Source organism: Puma concolor, chromosome D1, assembly GCF_028749965.1.
Source record: "Puma concolor isolate L17-30 chromosome D1, mPumCon1.1.hap2, whole genome shotgun sequence".
Lineage (NCBI taxonomy): Eukaryota > Metazoa > Chordata > Mammalia > Carnivora > Felidae > Puma > Puma concolor.
This window is the reverse complement of record NC_141676.1, coordinates 8,957,676-8,977,855: the sequence shown is the minus strand read 5'-3', so window position 1 is coordinate 8,977,855 and position 20,180 is coordinate 8,957,676. Positions and strand designations below refer to the sequence as shown.

At 57.6% G+C, this 20,180-nt stretch overlaps 1 protein-coding gene across 2 annotated transcripts in view; it reads right to left on the bottom strand.

Moving 5' to 3' along the window:
- The window catches only part of AHNAK (AHNAK nucleoprotein), a 36,966-nt gene extending 18,435 nt beyond the window's left edge, over positions 1-18,531 (bottom strand). The window contains exons 1-4 of one of the 2 annotated variants that reach the window (XM_086677169.1): positions 18,412-18,531; positions 1,690-1,789; positions 1,226-1,382; positions 661-848 (exon numbers count right to left, since the gene is read on the bottom strand). In XM_086677169.1, the coding sequence (XP_086533295.1) occupies positions 661-848; positions 1,226-1,382 (345 nt within the window). In that variant the 5' untranslated portion in view covers positions 1,690-1,789; positions 18,412-18,531. Of the gene's footprint in view, positions 1-660; positions 849-1,225; positions 1,383-1,689; positions 1,790-12,384; positions 12,575-18,411 lie in introns of those variants that run through there. The other variant, XM_086677168.1, reaches the window with a different exon arrangement.
- Between the last annotated feature and the right edge of the window lie 1,649 nt (positions 18,532-20,180).

The following is a 20,180-nucleotide window of genomic DNA, read 5'->3' as shown; positions in this document are numbered from 1 at the left end:
TAGATTCAGATGGGTGTCAAGTCCCAGGGATGCCTCCTGGGTGACCATCTCTGTGTGGACTTCACCCTTTAGGCTCCCGACTCTCGACTCACTCTGGCTTACTTAATCCTCTCGACTCACTGGCTTACTTAATCGGCAGAGGGAATTCTCTCAGGGACCTCTCAAGAAAGCATTTGTTGAGACTCTGTGCTGGGGTTAACACTGTCACTTTGAGGACCCATTATGTGTTAAATAAAGAAGCCGGCAGAAGGAGCAAAGAAACGTCCCTCAGGCACTTTGCCGCCCAGCCTCTGACTCACAGACGAGTCCAGGCCTCTGGAAGTTGAAAACTGCTGCCTGTGAGGCACCTGTGAGGCTATTTCGAAGATTCTTACAAAACAGCTGACCTTCCTCCTGGCATCTAGGTCCAGACAGCGTGAGTGGGTTCCCACGCTGTGGGGCTCTGAAGAGTCTGACGGGAGACTTTCAGGGCAACATCAGCCGCACACCAGACACTAACAGGAACACACAGACTGGCTCATCAGAGAACGCACAAGAGAGAAAGTAGGGAAAGTAACCACAAGAGAGGTCCGGCAGGCAGGCACAAGGCTCAGGAAGTGGCCAGCAGGTCGGCATGGCCAGGGGGAACTCGGGGCGCAGAAAAGCCGCCGAGGCACTCACCAGAACCACCTCGGAGCTTCGGGAGCTGAAGACTTCGTGGGTCCAGGTCTGGCCAGGCTCAGGGGAGCGGTCGCCCTTGCGGTGAAGCTTCAGGCCCACGGTGTGGTGCCCCATGGTGTTCAGCAGCTGGGTCACCTCGCCTGATTGCAGGTTGTCAAAGTAGATGGTGGCACCCACAATCTGGTCCCCTGAGCAGGGAGGAGTGAGAAGCTGGTGAGACCCCCACCCAGGGTCTCAGGGAAACAACACACAACCACCACGCACTGGGCCCTCGAACTGACTTAATTTAACGCATGTCCAACCACCATAATACACGTTGCACAGATGAAGAAACGGAGGCTTAGGGAGGCCAACTAATTTGTCCGAAGTGAGAGAGCTCGTGAGCAGTGGAGTGAGGACTAGGGACTACGTCTCCACCGCCCTACATCACCGCCTGCCCCAGTGGGGGCAGAGGAGGGCAGGGCTCAGGTACCGACCATCCTGATGCCACTGGGACCGTGCCCTTCCGTCCGCCACCGTCCTCCACCCCTCTCCAGCACCCAGCCCGCACCCTGAGGTGACTCACCCTCCTTGACCACCCCAGTGCGGGCCGCAGGGGAGTTCTGCATCACCTCCTGCACAAAGACGCCGTCGTCCCTCTGGGCAATGGTCAGCCCATGGGAGCCGCTGCCCTGCCAGTTGGGCAGCAACAGCTCCCGGGTCGTCTCCTCCTCCTTCTCCATCTGGGGTGAGGTAAGGAAATAGGGCTCAGGACAAGTGGGGGCTCAGAGGGTATGAGGAGATGAGAAAGCCAAAGATCGCTGGTGCTGTGAGCTCCCAGGGAGTGAAGCAGCGTCTCCGAGGGGCCCGTGTCCACTGTGGAATGTTCCCAAGGCACCGCAGAGGATACGGAAAGTGCACACTGGTGGCAACCGACTTCGGAGATAACCAGCCCCTCATCCCTTCCACCCAGGGCCCTGCCTCCCATGCCACACAGGGTCCCTCCCCTCCCCTGCCCATCCCCTCCATCACACCCTCCCTCCCGCGGACCTTTTGCAGGACTCAGTTCAGGAGCGGATGCCTTGCCAGGAGCCCGCCCCTCCTTCCTGTCTTCTCAGTCTCTCGTCGTCGGGAATCTCGGTCACAGGGCCTAGGGAAAAGCGGACAAGGACACTCGCCCTCAACAACTGGCTTGCTCGGCACCCCGACCGTAAGAGATGGCGGAGTGTTCTGCTCTCTGGACCAGACCAAAACCTCAACCTTCCCCACTGTCATCATTCCATTCCTACGTGACTCTCCAGCATGGGATCACAGAGAGGGGGATTAGGGGAGGCCAGACTTAGCTATCAACCCTGGCTCTGCATCTTTCCCAGCTGTGTGACCCTGGCCAAGTCACTCAACTTCCCTAAACATCCATTTCCTCATCTGTGAAAATGGAGACGATATAGGATTTCCCGGAGGGCTGGAGGAGAGAGAGCGCGTGTGTGAAAAGTTCTGGTGCACACGAGCTCCACGATACACACCGTCCTCGGTGGGTTCTTTAGAACAGCTCCAGGAGGGAAATGTTACCGTCCCCATTTTATAGATGGAGAGACTGAGATTGCGGGGGGGGGGGGGGGGGGGAGGGGGGAGGGCAGTGCGCCCGGAGTCCACAGCGAGAGCACCACTCTGCTTGGGCTCTGAGTCCGCAACTCTCTCCCCTACACCGCATCGGGTCTGCAGCGGTCACCCCTTCTCAGGGCCTCCAGCACTGGGGGCCAGTGGTGGCCCTGAAAACAGGAACAGTGGTGCCCTCCTTCCCCTGTGACAGTGACACTGGCTCACCCGGTCTAACCCAGTCCTTAGGACCAGGGGAACCCTCACCAGCTGGGAGTTCCAGGCACAGCAGCTGAGAAAAAAGAAGCTCCAAACCCCCTGGAGCCAGCCCACGCCCGAGAGGCCTGAATACAGCTAAGCCACCTCGGGGACACGGTGAGTCAGGGCTCATCTGGTTGCCCACACCGGGCCCTGAGCCAGGGCCCCATAGGTACGGGCACTCAGGAGCAAAGATGCCCTCTGGCCACAGGATGAGCTGTCAGCTGCAGAGGTGCCCCGGGAAGACACGAGGCGGGCCTCTGGATACAGCCATGGCCCACAGCCACCCACACAGAATGGTGGTGGCAGCGTCACGCCGAAGCATGGTCTGTGAAACCAAGTTGGGGATGCTAAAAACCACTCAGAGCCTCACCCAAAGCCCCACCCTGAAGCTGTTTACATTCAGGAATTAGTCAACCAGTCGATAAATACACGCATACTGATAGCGTCTTGTAAGTGCAACACTGTACCAGACACGGCAGAGAAGACCAGCAAGGGACGGACAGCAGAGCCCCACGCTCCACGCCGCATTAGATCGTTACCTAACTTCCCTCGCAGCTCCTCGCCACGTTCACTGAATGCGCTCCGTGTGCCAGATGGGGAGATTTAAAAGACTCAGTTCCTGTCCCGGATATAAATTATGAGCAAGGTGCTCTGGGTGTGACCCATTTAGCCTCAGAATGTTCCAGAAGGTTTATGAGCCTTCTCGGGGATTGGGGGATGAAATATAAAAGGAAAGAAAGGGGCAAAGCAAACTATAATTTGCCAGCTTTCTTTTTTTTTTTTTAATATTTATTTTTGAGAGAGAGAGAGAGAGACAGAGACAGAGCGTGAGTGGGGGAGGGGCAGAGAGAGAGGAAGAGACAGAATCTGAAGCAGACTCCAGGCTCCGAGCCGTCAGCACAGAGCCCGACGCGGGGCTCAAACTCACGAACCGTGGGATCATGACCTGAGCCGAAGTCGGATGCCCGGCCGACTGAGCCACCCAGGCACCCCTTTACCAGCTTTCTTGAAAGTGTTAGAGTTTGCCTCTGAGGACGGGATTGTGTCTCTTGGAAACTCCTGGGCACTTAGCAGTTGTGGTGTCAGGCAGATCACAGCACGGGGGGTGGGGGGCGGGGGGGTAGACAGCCACAGAGACCCCAGTCCTCCACCCCCTGAACTCATACAGGCAGTATTTATGACACGGGAGCCGCCTAGGAGGCGAGCAGAGCCAATGACAGTGAGTGGCCTGTGGGCACAGGTGTGAGCTGGGGAATCACCATCCCTCCGGAGGAGCAGAAATGCCAAACAGAGGAGCCACCACAGGAAGTCACGCGGAACAGCGAAGCTGCAACTTAAAGGTGCCTTCGCCCAGCGGCCAGCCCCAGGAAGCCAGCCCTGCAGACAGGGAGCCAGGCAGGGCAGGGATGGAAAAGGCTTCCAGCCTGAGGGCTTCTCCAACCTCTGAAGCCACCAACCACCTTAGCACCCCGTTCTTCCTCCTCGAGCAGGGCCCCTTTTCTCTGCCCAGCATCCTGGTCCTGAGCCAGCAGCCAGCGAAGGGGGGGAACACGAGCCAGCTCACCCTCGCCCACAGCTCAGCCCCACCCTCCCTCCTTCCCCAGTGAGTCACTGGGGCCGCAACAGCTCCAGACATGCAAAGGGTCACGCCTAAAACCAGACAGACAAAGTGCTTCGTTGGCCAGACCCCTGGGTGACAGAGGGGCCGGGGCTCCAGTGGAGACAGGCCAGGTGTCCCCAGAAGCACAGCTCAGAGGCTCAGGAGGGACCGGCTAATGCACCTCAGGCCTGGCGGCTAACGAGGGGAGAGAGCCATCTCGAAGGTGAAGCCTCCACAGCCCGTGAGAACAGGAGCCGCTTGGACCCAGGGCTGTAGGCTGGCCCTGGCAGGGCACCCACTGACTACCCAGGCTCGGGGCTCTCCTTCTGGCACAGCCAGGACCAGCACCCTCCCCTCCCACCTGCCCTGGCCCATTCAGGTGGCTGGACATAGGGATGCCAGCGTGGGATTCGAGACCACGGTGGCAAGGGTCTGTTTTTTGCATTTGAGTCCCTGCTCCCAGTCTCTCCCACACCCCTGGAGCTTGTACCAAGCCCAGATAGATGGTCCCTTCTTTTCCCACACAAGTCAGGCAACGCCAGGCTTCCCCTGGGGGCGCCGAGGGCCCTGCCCTGCGGTTACCCAAAGGAGGGTCTTCGGAACTTTGGGAAATTCTGCACATTCAGCAGAGATTCCTAAGTCTTTGGAGCTGGAAGACATCTGAAAGCCATGCTGTCAACAGGGTAGCTGCCTTAATTTAAATTATATTTAAATTAATTTAAATTAAGGGGCGCCTGGGTGGCCCAGTCAGTTAAGTGTCCAACTCTCACGGTTTGTGAGATCGAGCCCTGCATCGGACTCTGTGCTCACAGCTTGGGATTCTCTCTCTCTCTCTCTCTCTCTCTCTCTCTCTCTGCTCCTCCCCCACACTCTCTCTCCCTCTCTCTCTCCCTCAAAAATAAAAAAATAACGTTGAAAAAATTAATTTGGGTGCCTGGGTGGCTCCATCGGTTAAGAGTGCGACTTGGGCTCGGGTCATGATCCCAAGGTTTGTGGGTTCGAGCCCCGCATTGGGCTCTGTGCTGACAGCTCGGAGCCTGGGGCCTGCTTTCAGATTCTATGTCTCCCTCTCTCTGTGCCTCCCCTGCTCGTGCTCTCTCTCTCTCTCTCTCTCCCAAAATAAATTAACTTTAAAAACGTATTTTGGGGCGCCTGGGTGGCGCAGTCGGTTAAGCGTCCGACTTCAGCCAGGTCACGATCTCGCGGTCCGGGAGTTCGAGCCCCGCGTCGGGCTCTGGGCTGATGGCTCAGAGCCTGGAGCCTGTTTCCGATTCTGTGTCTCCCTCTCTCTCTGCCCCTGCCCCGTTCATGCTCTGTCTCTCTCTGTCCCAAAAATAAATAAACGTTGAAAAAAATAAATAAATAAATAAAAAAAATAAAAACGTATTTTAACACCATATGCTAATTAACTTGGATGTAAATTTAAAAAGTAACATAAAAATATTTTAATAAAATAAAATAATTAAATTAAAATTTTAGCTCATTGCTTGCAATAGTCACGTTTCAAGAGCTCAACAACCACACAAGGGTCACCACGTTAGACAGGGCAGATGTGGAACACTTCCGGCACCGCCGGAAGTCCTGTGGGACAGCACCGTCTGGTATTTACAGATGGGGAAGGCGAGGTCCAGAGAGGTGAGAACGGGAGAGTGTTGGGGCCCCAGGACCCCCGATCTGCCAGCTCCCTGCCCCGAGGCCCACCTGACACTGGCTTACAGTATCCTTCGTGATGGGAGGGACTGGAGTGGAGACCCGCTAAGGCAGTGGACTGCTTGGAAGTCAGAGAGAGATAAGTCTGCTCCATCTGTAAGGCTGAGAGATCATATATCTAAGGCTGCAGGGACACACACACCATGACGCGGGCCAGAAGCAGTGAGAGAAGAACGAGGCTGTCCTGTCGATTCAAAACTGCAAAGAGGATGTGCAGCACCTCTGTGGATTGGGGACAAGATCCTGGCGGATCCAAGTAGCGGACTCCATGCCCAGGGCAGAGGGTCTCTGCAGGGGTGACATCCAGAGGAGCGTCCTTCCCCCACTGCCCTTAGGGAACAGAGCCTCTTCCTCCCAAGAGCCAGCATGAAGTCAGCCGTGGGGGGGGGGGGGGGGGGGGGGAGTCCAGCCTAATTGCTGCTACAGCCAAAAACAGCCTTGCCACCGGCGTCAATGTCAAGATGACAGGAACCATAAGACACACACTCCCCAAGATAGGTCCATGGGCCCCGATGCCTCCATGCACCAAACCTGAAGACAAGATGCACACCGGAAGGAGCACAAGTTTGAGTATCTGTCCCCCAAAGGATGGACACCGGCGGTGGTGCTCCCACCCACCATGGGGAGGACGCCAAGAGCAGTGGGCCTTCTAGCCAGCCCAGCGGCATGCGCATTAGCGATCAGATGCACCATACACGCAAGGCAGGGAGAGCCATTCCCCAAGCTACGAAGAACAGAACGAAATGACTCACACCCAAGGTAGAGACCTCTACCAGAGGGAAAGTCCCAAACACTGAAAATAGGATGAGGGGGTAGGATATGCGACGAAAAAAGGGACACACCCGGGGGGGGGGGGGCGATCTATGCTCCTAAACACTAAGCAGCCAAGAGGAATAAAAAGCTCCGCGTAGAGCGAAAACCCCCAACAGAGCAGGGGAAAGAGAATTCTGCAGAGCTCCTGGGGTGTGCCAGGTTCCGTGCTGTGGTTCCACGCCTGGGGTCTCATTCGATCCCAGTCACGGCCCTGTGTGATTAATAATTAATTGTCCTGGTTTTAGAGGCACAGCAACAGGTCCCCAGAGGTAAGAAAACTGCCCCAAGGATAAGCTAGAGTTGAGATGCAAGCCTGGGTTTCTAGAACTCTGTGACTCCAAAGCAAACAGTCTTTAGCGAGGCGGAGGGATGGAGGGCACAAAAAAATACACACACAGGATGAGAAACCACAGAGAAAGATGCACGACAGAGATACACAGAAAAGAGACCTGGGCTGGAGGAGGAGGGCCAGAGAGACGCCCCCAGGAAGATGGAGAGGCCTCTATGCACATCTAGAGGGATATGAGGTGCGAGGGGCATTACCCCCAAGAGAGGGAGGGACTGAGATTACTGGAGGGGACCCAAAGACCCAGGGAGCAGCGGGAGATTCACCCAGACAGCAGTGACACCTTTCAGGTGGCTTTCAAGGGCCAGAAGCATAGGAGGGAGGGCAAGAGGCCACCAGCCTCCTTTGCCCACACACCGGCCACCTCCTGGCCAACAGCTTGGGGACAGCAAACCCAGATGGGCAGAGACCCAGGCATCCGACAGCCCATGATCTGAGGGGCCTTTTGGTTCCGGGGCTCGTTGAGGCCATGTCCCTACAAGTCAGCAATCCTGAGCTACACAGATCCAGCCCACCTGTAGACTCTCCCGGGCCCCAGCAAGCGAAGGCCAAGAGAATCGTCCCCTCTGGGGCTTGGGCAGCCTAAGATCCACTCTAGAGAAAGGCACCAGTAAGGCAAGGCAAATATTTCCACTCACTGGGAACAGACACAACAGGCAGACCCTCATCCCAGAGGCACAAGGACAAACAGGGGTGGCATCTCTTCCAGGGCCCAAGCCTCCAAATGAGCCTCCGTGTATGCAGTTGCCACGTATGGAGAGACATTCCGAGAAAAACGAGGGCACGCACACAGCGCGTGTGCACACAGACGCTCATCAGCCCTGTTCTCCACCCTTCGCAGCCCTGAGCGGGGCCACAACCCCTGCCTTCACCCTCTCCCCGCAGACACCTGGTCTGGGAAGCCCCAGGCCCTGCCCATCATGGAGGGCACCTACACCTGTTACCCTGGTGCCCGGGAGTCTGTCTCCCTCTATGTGTGTGCCCCTGCCCATCTCCTTGCTCCCTTGCTCTCTGGGCCACTAGCCCAGCCCACGACTCCCACCAAGGAGGAAGTTCCTCCAACCTCATCACTCGAGCCCTCTCCTCCCTGTCAGCCCCTCACCACCATGGGGAGTTTTCTGCACCTCCAAGTCCAGGGCATCCCCACTCCTACCCCACCAGGCAGCTGCCCACTGGCTTCCCCCATGACACCTTTCTCCACTTCTTCCCCCCCCCCCCCCCCCCCCCCCCCCCCCGGCCATCCGCGCGCTGCTTCCTCCCACCCACCCCCCAACTCCCCAGCGAGCTCCAAGTTCTCACTTTCAGCGGGGAGGGAGATTCCCTCTTCCTCCCCTGACCCAGAGGGACTCTCCTCCTTGTGACGGGCCTGGGGCCAGGAGCACGTTATCCAGCCCAAGTGCCCGCACCTGGCCACACAGCCAAGGAAGAGAGAGCCTTTACCCAGGACCGCTGGACGAAGACACCAACTCCAAGGGTGGCACCCTCCACGGGGCAGGGGTGGTGAAGAACAGTCCGTCTCCCCCTGGGGGAAGGTTACAGCCGGGAGGGCGCAGAAACTCCCCGACCACAGGCAAGCTCTCCGCCCAGCGGTCAGACCACGCTAGTGCAGGGGTGCAGGGCCAGGCCGGTCGGTTGGCTCTGCAGCCAAAGAGCCGCCCCCCATCCCAGCCAGGACACGAAGCCGGGATCAGCTCCAGGCACTTCCCCTTCCCCTAGAACCTCCGCTCTGGCCCCCAGGGACAGGGCAGGATGCCCCTCCCTGACCAGCCATGTGCAGTGCCTCGTCCGGCATCACTCAGCCTTACTCCCAGGGCTATCCTCACCCTCCCGAGGGCCTCTGGATGCAAACTCCAGGGCCCAGAACCTGTCCAGGATGGAGAAACTGACTCCAGCGCTTATCTGCAGCCCCTCCAGCCCCTATGAAACCTCCACTACCCGGGCAGAGTCCCACTGCTGTCCCCTGCCCTAAAAGTCCCACAGGCAAGCAAAGTGACACATCCAGGGCCACCATGCATAGCCAGAGGGCCATCTGCTCACAGGTAATAACACACACCTCCCCACTATGACATTAGTGGTCACCGGGACTCAAGGCCACAGTGAAACCTCCATGCTTGGGACGCAAGACCTCCAGCTACAACAGCCCAGCAGTCTCACAGGCAGGAAGTGAGGCCAGGGTGAGGAAGAGGGGCTCTCTCAAAACTCCCGTGTGCATACTCATTCCTGCTAAGCCCCACTGTGGCCCATCCATGCAGCCCCCACGCCAGGCATGGAAGAAAGCGACCTTGCTCCGGAAGGACTGGGAGCCCAGCAGGGATGGGCAGAGACCAGGGACATGCCAGCTCCCCAGGGGGCCTGGATGAAGCCCATGGGGGACAAAGAAACAGCAAAAGGCCCTAGACATTGGCCCCCACCCGACTGAAACCAGCACATTCTAAACCCTCCCCAGCAGCCGCCTGCCTTCCTCTCCTCGCGTGCACAGGGCATGCACAGGCTTACCACCTCCAGGGAGAGAAACCTGGGGGCGCGGGGGCAGGGGGGTGGGGGGGGGAACAGGGAGAGCCAGCAGTGGGAGGGTTCCCATGAAGAGTAGGATTAGCTCTCCTGGTATGCCTCTGTCTGTCCCCCGGGCGGTTCCCAAGTTCTGAGGAAGGTTAGTGACCACACCCCAGAGCCCCACACACCCCTCCGCCCCCACAGCTTTGCCCCAACCTCTCAAACCAGCTGCTCAGGCTCTGGGTAGCATGCTCCACCAGGGCCTGCCAGCCAATTCCGAGCTGAGCCAAGGAATCCAGCCTGGCAATGCCTGGGCACCTCCACCCAGGGCCTCCCTGTTCAGGTGATCCCGGAGACCCCCATACCATTCCCTGCCCTTGTCTGCTGCTGGCCTTCCCCCACCCCCTCCCGTCTCCACGAGTCTCCCATGGTTTACTCTCTCTTATCCCACCCTGGGCCCTGGACCTGTAGCCTCAGGACCCTGAACCAAGTCCGGCTGGTACGAGTCCTCAGCTCTGTGGGGTTAGCTCTTCAAGGAACTGCCCAGACCAGGACCCTGAGCCATTGCTAAGGGCTTCCATGTCAGCAGCACTAAGCCCCGCACGACTTACGTGGCTCCCTATGTGTCCTTGTTCAATGACCAGTGTCTCTGCATATAATCTCCTAAGGAGAAGACTTTACAGAGGGGCTTAGAACACCCCCTGATCCCCATTTTGAACCCTGCAGACCCTGTGTCCTCTGCTAGCCCAGTTTTCAAGATCCCAAGTCCTCTCCTACCCCGCCCCACCCCCACCTCCTTCCAACCACAGCTCACAGCTCAGAGCGAGGAGGTGCCCCCTAAGCCTGGGGTGCCCTTCTGCTCCCCACTCTGCACACTCTGCCTACCGACGGCTGGCCCAACCCATCAATCCCTTTGGGCCAAGTAGAAGGAAGCTTCCCCATTCAGCTTCGGAAAGGAAGTGAGGGCCACACCCAGCTCCAGGGATTTCCCTCCTGGGGGGCGGCGGAAAAGAGGAAAATGAAAGCGGACCCTGCTCCCCCAGTTTTGGGGCAGCATAGGTGTGGAGGCCTGAAAATGCCTTCCAAGGCATCTTCAGTCTCTTCCTCTTTCCCGCCCCCCCACTCCCGCGCCTTCACCTGTCACTACAGCCCCACACTGTCACTATGCCTCACAACATCAACCCAGCCCCTATCAGTGCGGGGCAGTGCAAGGAAGGGCAGGTGAACCCTGTCATCGGAGGCTGGATTCTAAAGAAGGAACTGTTTCAAAACCAATTATTGGGAGCCCAGCGCTGTGCTGGGGACACAGAGGTAAATATCGTAGTCCTTCTTCCTCCAAAACGCCAGGTAATTCTCTAAGGACCCCACTGCCATGGGATGATCCCACCCTGCCTTTCCACAAATCCACTACACAGAGCAGGGCTCTCAGCGGCCACCGCGCAAACTCCCTCGGGGCACCTCACCACCACCCCTCTGCAGCCACACCCAGTGAAAGGCGAGAGCACACACACCACGCACACAATTCTCCGTGGCCACGTTGTGGGTGCAGGCGCCCAACTAGAGCCCTGAGTTGCCCCCTCTGCCCACTCGGCTCCCCTCCCACGCAAGGGGGGCACAGCCAGGCCTGCTCAGACCCCACGTATCCCTCGCGGCCAGCTCCGCCCAGGGCTGCGCCCCCACATCCCCGGCCCTGGCACTGCAGGGGGCGCCCAGCCCAGCCAAGGGAGGGCCAGGCCCTCACACACTGCACACCCTCTCCCTGCATGGGAAAGCCTTACATAACACCGCTCTCCGAACACACCCTAAGCACTCAAGCCTTTCCAACTCCGTGGCAGGACCTCGTCCCCCAACCCTCTCTCCAAGAGCGCACCGCTGGAGTGGAGGGTCCAGAGAGCGCAGCGAAGCCCTCCTCCTACGCGGGGCCCCGCTCCTGCCCCCATCTCCCACACACAGCCCCTTCCCCTCCTCCCCTTTGCCCCTCACCACTCCTCCCCGAGTTCTGGTTTGAATTAGTCAGCGGCTCCAACCACCACATTCCTCAGGCTGCTGGCGCCGAGCCAGGCGCTGGGGCGGGGGCCATCCCGCCCCGACGAGTTTGGGAGTGGGGTGGGGGAGAGCGCACCGCCCCCGAAGGGGAAGGGGCGGTCCCGAGGGCCGGGCCGCCACACCGCCCCCCCCTCCCCGCCCACCCCAGTGCTGGAATCTCCCTAATTACGCCCCCCACCCCCACTCCCACCCTTCCCGCCGGGGGGCGCGCTGCAAACGTCCAGGCAGCGCCGCCCCGGAGGAAGCAGGGAGTCTTCTGGAGCCGGGAACGCGGAGCGGCCAGACTAGGGCGGGGCAGCTGGAGGGGGGCTGAGAAAGGGAGAGGCCGGTGGTACAGAACTGGGTGGGGCCGGGAGGACTCCGGACGCGAAGTTAGAGGCGGAGGTGTGGGGAGCGGGGAGGGACAGCGGAGGGGGCGCGGGAGCGCGGGGGCTCCGGGAGGGGCCAAGGGGCCGCGGCGGCGACCTCGGAAACTTCTCCAGTAAACACGGAATAGGAGCTACAGCAGTGCGCTGAGCCACCGCCCCAGAGAAGGAGGGGATGGGACAGGGGCCCCCGGACCAGGAACAGGGCTCCCTGCCGGGCAGTAGAACTAACAATCAGCCCTCGAGAGAAGTAAGGACTGGAGCAAAGCGCGCTTCGGAGCGATTTTCCAACTTTGCCCAACTTGCGCCCCACCTCCGGAGGCAGAGTTCGGCTCCCAGGGCGCGGCGCGACGCGACGCGTCGCCTGCCCGCGCGACCCGGGGCTGCCTAGCTTGCTCCACGCCGTTTGAATCCTCGCAGCGCGCCTGGCCCAAGAGCGCGGCCCAAAGCCTGCAGCCCACCTCCCCTCGCGCGTTCGCGGAGTCCTGTTCCCGCGGTGCGCCCCGTGCCCCTACCTGCGCGCTCAGCCCCAGGGCACAGCCATAGCCCGCGCGGGGCCCCAGGTCGCGGTGCTGCGGCTGCTGCAGGCGGCGAGCCCCGGTCGGGGCGGGTCCGGCAGGGCGGGCGGTGCAGTCCCCGCGGCGGAGCTGCTCCGAGTGGCCGGGCCCCCGCGCGCGGAGGCGGCTCTTGTAACTCCGGCTCCGGCGGGCGGGTCTGCCCCGAGCAGTGGGGAGAGGGCGGGGCCGGGCGGGGCCGGACTGGGGCTGGGACAGGCGAGCGGGGGCCGACCCTAAAAGGACCCGGGAGCGGGCCGCCGGGGTGGGGGTGGGGGGGCCACTGGGGGTCGCAGGGACGTGGGGGCGCCGCACGTCCGAGGGGCTGCCTTACCCTGCCCCCATCTAGTGCCCCCGTCCCTGGCGCGTGCCTGGATCTACCCCCAACGTATGCAGTGTGTGGTCTCCTCGGCCAGAAACTCCTCGAAGCTCCCCAAGGCTCATCCTCCCAGCTAGAACCGCGAATCAGCTCATTTTGCGGGAGCGGCTGGGGGGCTTGGGTGATTCGGCCGCGACCTCCAGCCTGGCGCGGACCTTTTGAGTTTTCTCTCAACCCAGGAACCTACACTTCAAATTCCAGGCCCCTGTCTCCTCCTCACTTAGTTTCTGAGCTCCAGGCAGCCGCGCCCATTTCTCGCCTCGCCCCTTTCGGAGGGCCCCCAGCCCCTCCCCCCACAAAGCCGGTCTGAAGACGCTGGCCCCACCCCTGGAGTTAGGGTGCCCACGTGGAGTCACCAGGGCCCCACGCACCACGGTGCTGCTCCGGCCGCTGCAGCGACATGGGAGTCAGGCCGGCAGCCTCCCCACCCCCCCCCCCCCTTCTGCAGACTCCTTGCAGGCCGGAGCGCCCGCCTTTCCTCTACCTACCATTTCTTATCCGAGTCCCTCCCCCACCTCCCCACTTGGAAGGACGCTGTTTCCAGATTTACTGCGATTTCCCACAGCCACTTCTAACCCCATGAGATTTTATTAACCGCTTAATGATGGGGTGCAGGGGGGCCTTCTGGCGCTACGCAGTCCCCTTCCACCCCCCATTCTCTTCTCCCCCGACGACTCCTCTTATCCTTCCTCCTAGGCGGCCACCCACTACCCGCAGCGAGGAAGCTTTCCTTCCTTCCCGATTGCTGAGGAAGGGAGACCCCAGGCTGGGGGGTCCAGGAGAAGACCTGGCTCCAGGCCGGAGCTCCCTCCTCGCTGCAAGATCATGAGTGGGCTAGGGCTGAGACCTGCGGTCCTGTCCTCTGAAATGGCAAACATGTTTACAGGCTAAAAATACCCAGCAGCCAACTCTGCTGCCAGCCCTGGGGGCTGTGTCCCAGGTCCAGTTACCAGCACAGGGTACAGGCCGTGGGGGAGGGAAGACATAGCAAAGGAGCCATAGCTGTGCAGACTCATACAATGGACACGGAGAGGTGGAGACACACGTGTAGACATTCAGACAGGCATCGACATGCAAAGACAGACAGACAAAGCAGAGACTGGGGCACTAGCATTCTCTCTATGTCTCTGTGTCTATGTCTACTGTCTCTAACTTGCTCGTGTGTGTGCAAGAACGTTCTCTCTCTCTCTCTCTCTCTCTCACTCACACACACACACATACACACACGTAGATAGGGACTCAAACCCATGGCAGAGGCACACCACACACATCACAAACACAGCCATAGACCCAGGATTTCTAAAGAAGCACCCTCTCCATTTTGTTCTGTACACCTTCCCTAGAACCTGCCTTATTTAAATGTTTGTTTATTCTTGAGAGAGTGTGAGCGGGGGAGGAGCAGAGAGAGGGGGCAGAGGATCAGAATCCGTCTCTGTGCTGACAGCCGCGCGAGCCCTATGAATGGGGCTGTCGAACTCACAAACCCTGAGATCATGGCCTGAGCCAAAGACGGAGGCTCAACCGACTGAGCCACCCAGGCGCCCCCCCAACCTGCCTTATTAAAAAAAAAAAAGGGGGGGGTGCCTGGGTGGCTCAGTTGGTAAGCATCGGACTGCAGCTCAGATCATGATGTCACGATTTGTGAGTTTGAGCCCCGAATCCTGCATCGGGCTCTGTGCTGACAGCTCAGAGTCTGGAGCCTGCTTTGGATTCTGTGTCTCCCTCTCTCTCTGCCCCATCCCTATTCATGCTCTGTCTGTGTCTTAAAAAATAAATAAAACATTAAAAAAAATTTGTTTAAGTTTATATATATATATATATATATATACACACACACACACACATACATATGTATATATGTATACAAACTTTTCAACTTTGGGATGCTTTTAAAACACAAAAACCAAGAGCTACTATATTTCCTTTACCAATGGCTTTTATTTTTTTTTTTAATTTTTTTTTAAATGTTTTTATTTATTTTTGAGACAGAGAGAGACAGAGCATGAATGGGGGAGGGGCAGAGAGAGAGAGAGACACAGAATCGGAAGCAGGCTCAGGCTCTGAGCCATCAGCCCAGAGCCCGACGCGGGGCTCGAACTCACGGACCGCAAGATCGTGACCTGAGCTGAAGTCGGATGCTTAACCGACTGAGCCACCCAGGCGCCCCAACCAATGGCTTTTAATTCATATTTCATTTTCAGAAACATTTATTCGGCTTTTCAAAAATGGACCAAGAATACAGATAAAGTGGCCCGTAAGGCTCCAAGTCAGACAATCCTTGTTGACATTTTTTAAATAAAACCAATGCCTCCATCTGGTGAAGAATGTAAACAATACAGAAAGGTAGGACAATAAAAAGTAAACATCTCCTTCCTCCCCTCCTCAGGCCCCCTCCCCAAAAGTAACCACTGCTAACAGTGTACCAAAGGATATCTAACTTTATGAAATGAATCATCTGGTTCCTTGAAAGTGCAAGTTTTCCCAGGACATATTTTTTTTTTTAATTTTTTTTAACGTTTATTTATTTTTGAGACAGAGAGAGACAGAGCATGAACAGGGGAGGGGCAGAGAGAGAGGGAGACACAGAATCTGAAACAGGCTCCAGGCTCTGAGCTGTCAGCACAGAGCCCGACGCGGGGCTCGAACTCACGGACTATGAGATCATGACCTGAGCCGAAGTCAGACGCTCAACCGACCAAGCCACCCAGGCGCCCCTCCCAGGACATATTTTTTTTTTAAAAATGTTAATGTTTATTTTTGAGAGAGAGAGAGAGACAGAGCGTGAGTGGGGGAGGGGCAGAGAGAGAGGGAGACACAGAATCAGAAACAGGCTCCAGTCTCTGAGCTGTCAGCACAGAGCCCATCGCCGGGCTCAACCTCACAGACTGTGAGATCATGACCGAGTCGAAGTCGGACGCCCAACTGGCCAACCGACTGAGCCATCCAAGCGCCCCTTCCCAGGACATATTTAAATGGGAGTGGATTTACCTAGGTTTTCAGAAGGATAGCTCGGATGATTTGCCACAAAGACACAGGGGATCTGCAGAAGGGCTCTGGGAGTTTGGAGGGAGGGGCTGGAGCAGGAAAGGAACAGCGGGGGAAGGGTGTGGGTGTTGTGCCCTCACTGCAGCCTGGGTTCCGTCAGCCCCCCAGGAGTGAAAGAGCAGAGGCTAGTGTCCTGGGCTCCAGGCCAACTTATCTGCTGCATTGTTTGTCCTGGCCACCCTCTTGGTCAACAGAGAAGAAGGCAGGAGGGGCTGGGTTTGGAGCAGCTATAGAGCAGGGGTTACTGTCCAGGTACTTCATTCAGAGGTAAGAGTGTCAAGATCCCTGGTGGGGGATGGTCCTGGGGACTGGCTGTTGCCCCACTCCAAGCAGGAGTGTAGAGAATGGGGTAACCCAGACCCTTGCCCCGTACAAAGCCAAGATCGTGCCTGCTGGAGCTGGGATTTCCTAGGCTAGCTTCCACAGCGCAGGGGAAGGGAAATATATTCAACAATTTTCAATGATGTGATTGGAGACACACACACTCTTTTGGAAATTTCTGCCAACCCTTCTCCTTCTGCCCACAGCTGTGGCTCTCCCCCCCCCCCCCCCCCCCAAAGCTACTCTAATGGTGATTGTGTCTAATGCCACAGCAGGCACTATCATGTGTTAGCTCATTTAATCCTCACATGCTCTGGGAGGAATAGTCTGAGAGGGTTAGTGATTTACCTAAAGGCACAAAACCCTCAGAAGCAGGGGTCAAAACTCCCACTGGCATCTAAGCTCCATGAGGGCAGGGAATTCTTTGTTCTTTGCTGTCTGTCCTGCGCCTAGAGCCGAGGCTGGCATGTAACAATCAATGAAGAACACTGTGTGGAATGAATGAGTGAATGAAGGAATGAATGAATGAACCAACTACAGGTACAACTGGCCCCACAGCCCTTGTTCTTTTCACAACAGCATCCTGAACCCCACACTTCCCTTCAAGGTCAACCTCCAGGGAGCAATCACTCCACTTACAGACCTCACGTGCAGCTACACAAACAGTTATTGTGCGTCCAACACAAGGCCAGGGGCCCAAGGAGGGGGGGGGTGGTGCAGGGAATGGAGAACTTGACAGGATGCAATCCCTGCCCTCAAGGTGCTCTGTCCTGAAGGAACTGTATTCTGAGTCCCCTGCAGGTCCTATGCTTTGGGAAAATCGGACATGATCTTTTCGGCCAGGTCTTTTACATGGATACCTCACCCCCCACCCGCACACAGATACACACACTATTTCTTTAGTTATAAGGATTCCTGCGGTGTCAACTTTGCAAAGAAAACCTGTATCTTCGGGGAGGCTACCCAGGGATCAGGGAGGACTTGAGCCCTCCTGCTGGCACTCCCATCATCTTTCAGAGGCATCCCACACCACAGTCCTGCAGATTCCCTGGCAGAGCTAGGTGAGTTCTAGGACTCGTCATCACTAGGATACCCCAGCTTCCCCAGAAGTTTTGCTCCCTCCCCGCAGGGGGTTCCCTGATGTGTACACACAGTGTGTGTGATGAACCTTGGGCTCCTCGGTTGCCAGGCGACGTGCCTCTGTTTTGTTCCTATTATGCCCATTTCCATAGCAACCACAAAGGGAGCTCTGTGGGCAGGCCCCTGGCCAGGGGATTCCCCTTCCCCTCCCTCCTCACCACAGTCCCCTTCTCTAAAATCAGTGTATTACAGGGAAGACAAGACGCCGACTGCTCAAAAAGTAATCATGGCTTTTAAACTGTGATCCCAGAAAGGAAGTGAAGTGTGCAATCTGTTTGCAGTCTCTTTGAAAGCAGACTCCCTGCCCCTCCCATGAGGGCCCTCTGGCGTGTCAGCCTTGGAAGCAGAGAAATGACTGTTACCCCTCCTTTGAGCCATCTGGGATCTCCCAGACCCCACCTCCACCCCATACACACACACCCGGAGCTTAGCATCTCTGCCAAACATCAGGCCCTTCCCTGTTGTTCCCTTTTCACTGCTTCCCAATCTGTCTTCCCCAGAGAACAGCAGACCTAGTGGGTGATTCTGGGATCCACACATTAGGTGTTCAGCAATCGTCAAACCCCAAACTCCTCACCCGCACTCAAAATCTGAAGTCAAGTATTCCGGCTCCGTTCAAATCCCAGCCTGTATTTAAACCCCGGACTTCAAATAAGGAGTTCCTGAATCACTCAGATCAGACAGCCGGGATACCGGAAACCCGCCCATTACACTCGGTCCTAATTGAAATCTTCAGGCCAAAGCAGAACCCAAGTTAAAGCTGATTAGAGAACAAGAGACGACAGGCAGGGCTCTGAGTGCAGACTCTGGGAGGAAAGAAGGCACAGAAAGACCGTCCGGGCAAGAGAAAGGGGACGAAGTGAGCAGGGCGAGCGGGACAGGTGGACATACCCGTCACTGCCTGCTTCCAAGCACAGTCAGAGACAGCCTAGAGGCCGGGGGAGGTGTGGGTGTGCAGATGCGGGGAGAGCAAGAAGATATAGGAAACGTGGAGCCGAGATTAATGAAAACAGTGGCAAAGCATGATTGCATAGGCTGCAAAGGAGGGAGGTGGGGGGGGGGGGGAAGAGACCAGCCCGGGTTTCCCTCCCTCTTCTACTTACACTTCCCAAGTCCAGTTGAAGGAGATCAGGCTGAGCCGTGAAGGAAAGGCCTAGGCTGCCCAGAGCCTGAGTCACCACATAGTTGAGGTTCCTGTCACTCGAAGTCCCGCCTCTGCTACACCCTGTGCCCTCTGCCCGCCCCAGGACTTGGAGCACCGGGGTTGACCTGCCCTGGGACTTGCTCCACTTCTGTGCTTCTCGCTCAGCCAGGGCTGCTGGTGGCTTCGGATACCACCTTCTCTCTGCCTCCCAAACCGAGAGTGCATCCTTCTCTGCCTGCAGCTTTGGGGGGAAGCGCCCTCCTGCTCTTAGGAGCAAAAGTGACTCAGTGAGTGGCTTCGAGAACTGTGGAAAGGCTAGCATGTCCCCTTGATAAGTCACTTCCCCTCTCTGGGCTCATTTCCTCCTGGGTGAAATAAAGGGATGACTTGATGTGGTCTCCCCGGCAATCCCAATCCCGAATAAGGTACATTCTGGACGTCTGAGTCAAAGAGATAGAGTGTAAGCATTGAGGAGGCTGGGAGAAAGGGGTATGTTTGCTAACCCCCGTCCTAACCGGAGTGGGTGGCATGAGGCACAGGCACCACCACCATAGGGCAGCCAACACCCTAGGTGACTGGGTGATTCAGGCCCCACATAGAGGCGGACTGGCAGGAAAGCACCCCGTGGCTTCCCTGTGACTCAGGGGAAATGCAGAGCTCCCTGAAGAATGACTGCCCAGGGTCCCGCTATAACCAACTCATCTCCCTTACACCTAGAAAGTTTCCGGTTGCACTGCAGGTCCCACTGCCTTTGATGGGCGCCCTAAGCTCATCATACTGCCTCCCTGGCCTACTCTACCCCTCCTACCTGGCCTTGGCAACCCCTCTTCCCTCGGCCTTCAACCCCATAGCCCTCCGGGCCCTGCCAGGTCCCCTCATTTACCCTTTGGCTCTGCCCATCCTCACTATCCACCCCCATCCCAGTGGAGCCAGCCAGATGATTGCAAAAGGGCTGAGCCAGCGGGAGAGGCCCTCACATGACAGCTGTTCCTGCTGCGGAGGGGAGGGGGCAGCTGGAAGTAGAGGGAAGCACATTCCATGGGAGATCCGATCAGAAATAGCCCCAAACCCTGACCATCCAGCCCCTGTTCTGCACATGGCCAGCCCATTGTGTAAACAAGGTAAGGTCAGTAGACTTTCTTTGTAATCCTGAGGATATCAGGAAAACAGGGGGCAGGGGGAGGTTCCCAAAGGGGAGGGGACCACAAGAATGAAAAGAGCCAAGGAACATCTAGAGATCCAGGGTCACCAAGGGCACTTTGGCCATTTCAGCAGGTCCCACCTGCCCATGGCGTTCTCTCTCTTATGAGACGTTCAGTGCTAGGGTCCGGCAGCCGCCATTACCACCATTCCACCCATCCCTTGGGTGCTGAAGCACTGGGACACCCCAGTCATTCCATTGGAGTAAAACAACAGCCTCCTCCGGGAGCCATGCCAGCCTGATTAGAGCAAACAGACAGGAGCAGGTGGCAGTTTCTCTAACCTTTCAGGAGTGCCTATATTTCAGCTCCCCGGCATTAGGGGAGGCAGAGAGGAGAGGGTGAGGACCCCAGAATTGCGCTCAAACATACGGAGGACCAGGCCAAGCTGGGGAAATTACCCTGCACTGTAGGTACAGCTTGGTGGGGAGAGGCAGGGAAGCCAGAGTCAACCAGGAAAACCCATTTGATTGTGTGGAGGGAAAGTTCTGGGTTCTGGGGACAAAGAGTGCTGGTTGCCATGAAAACC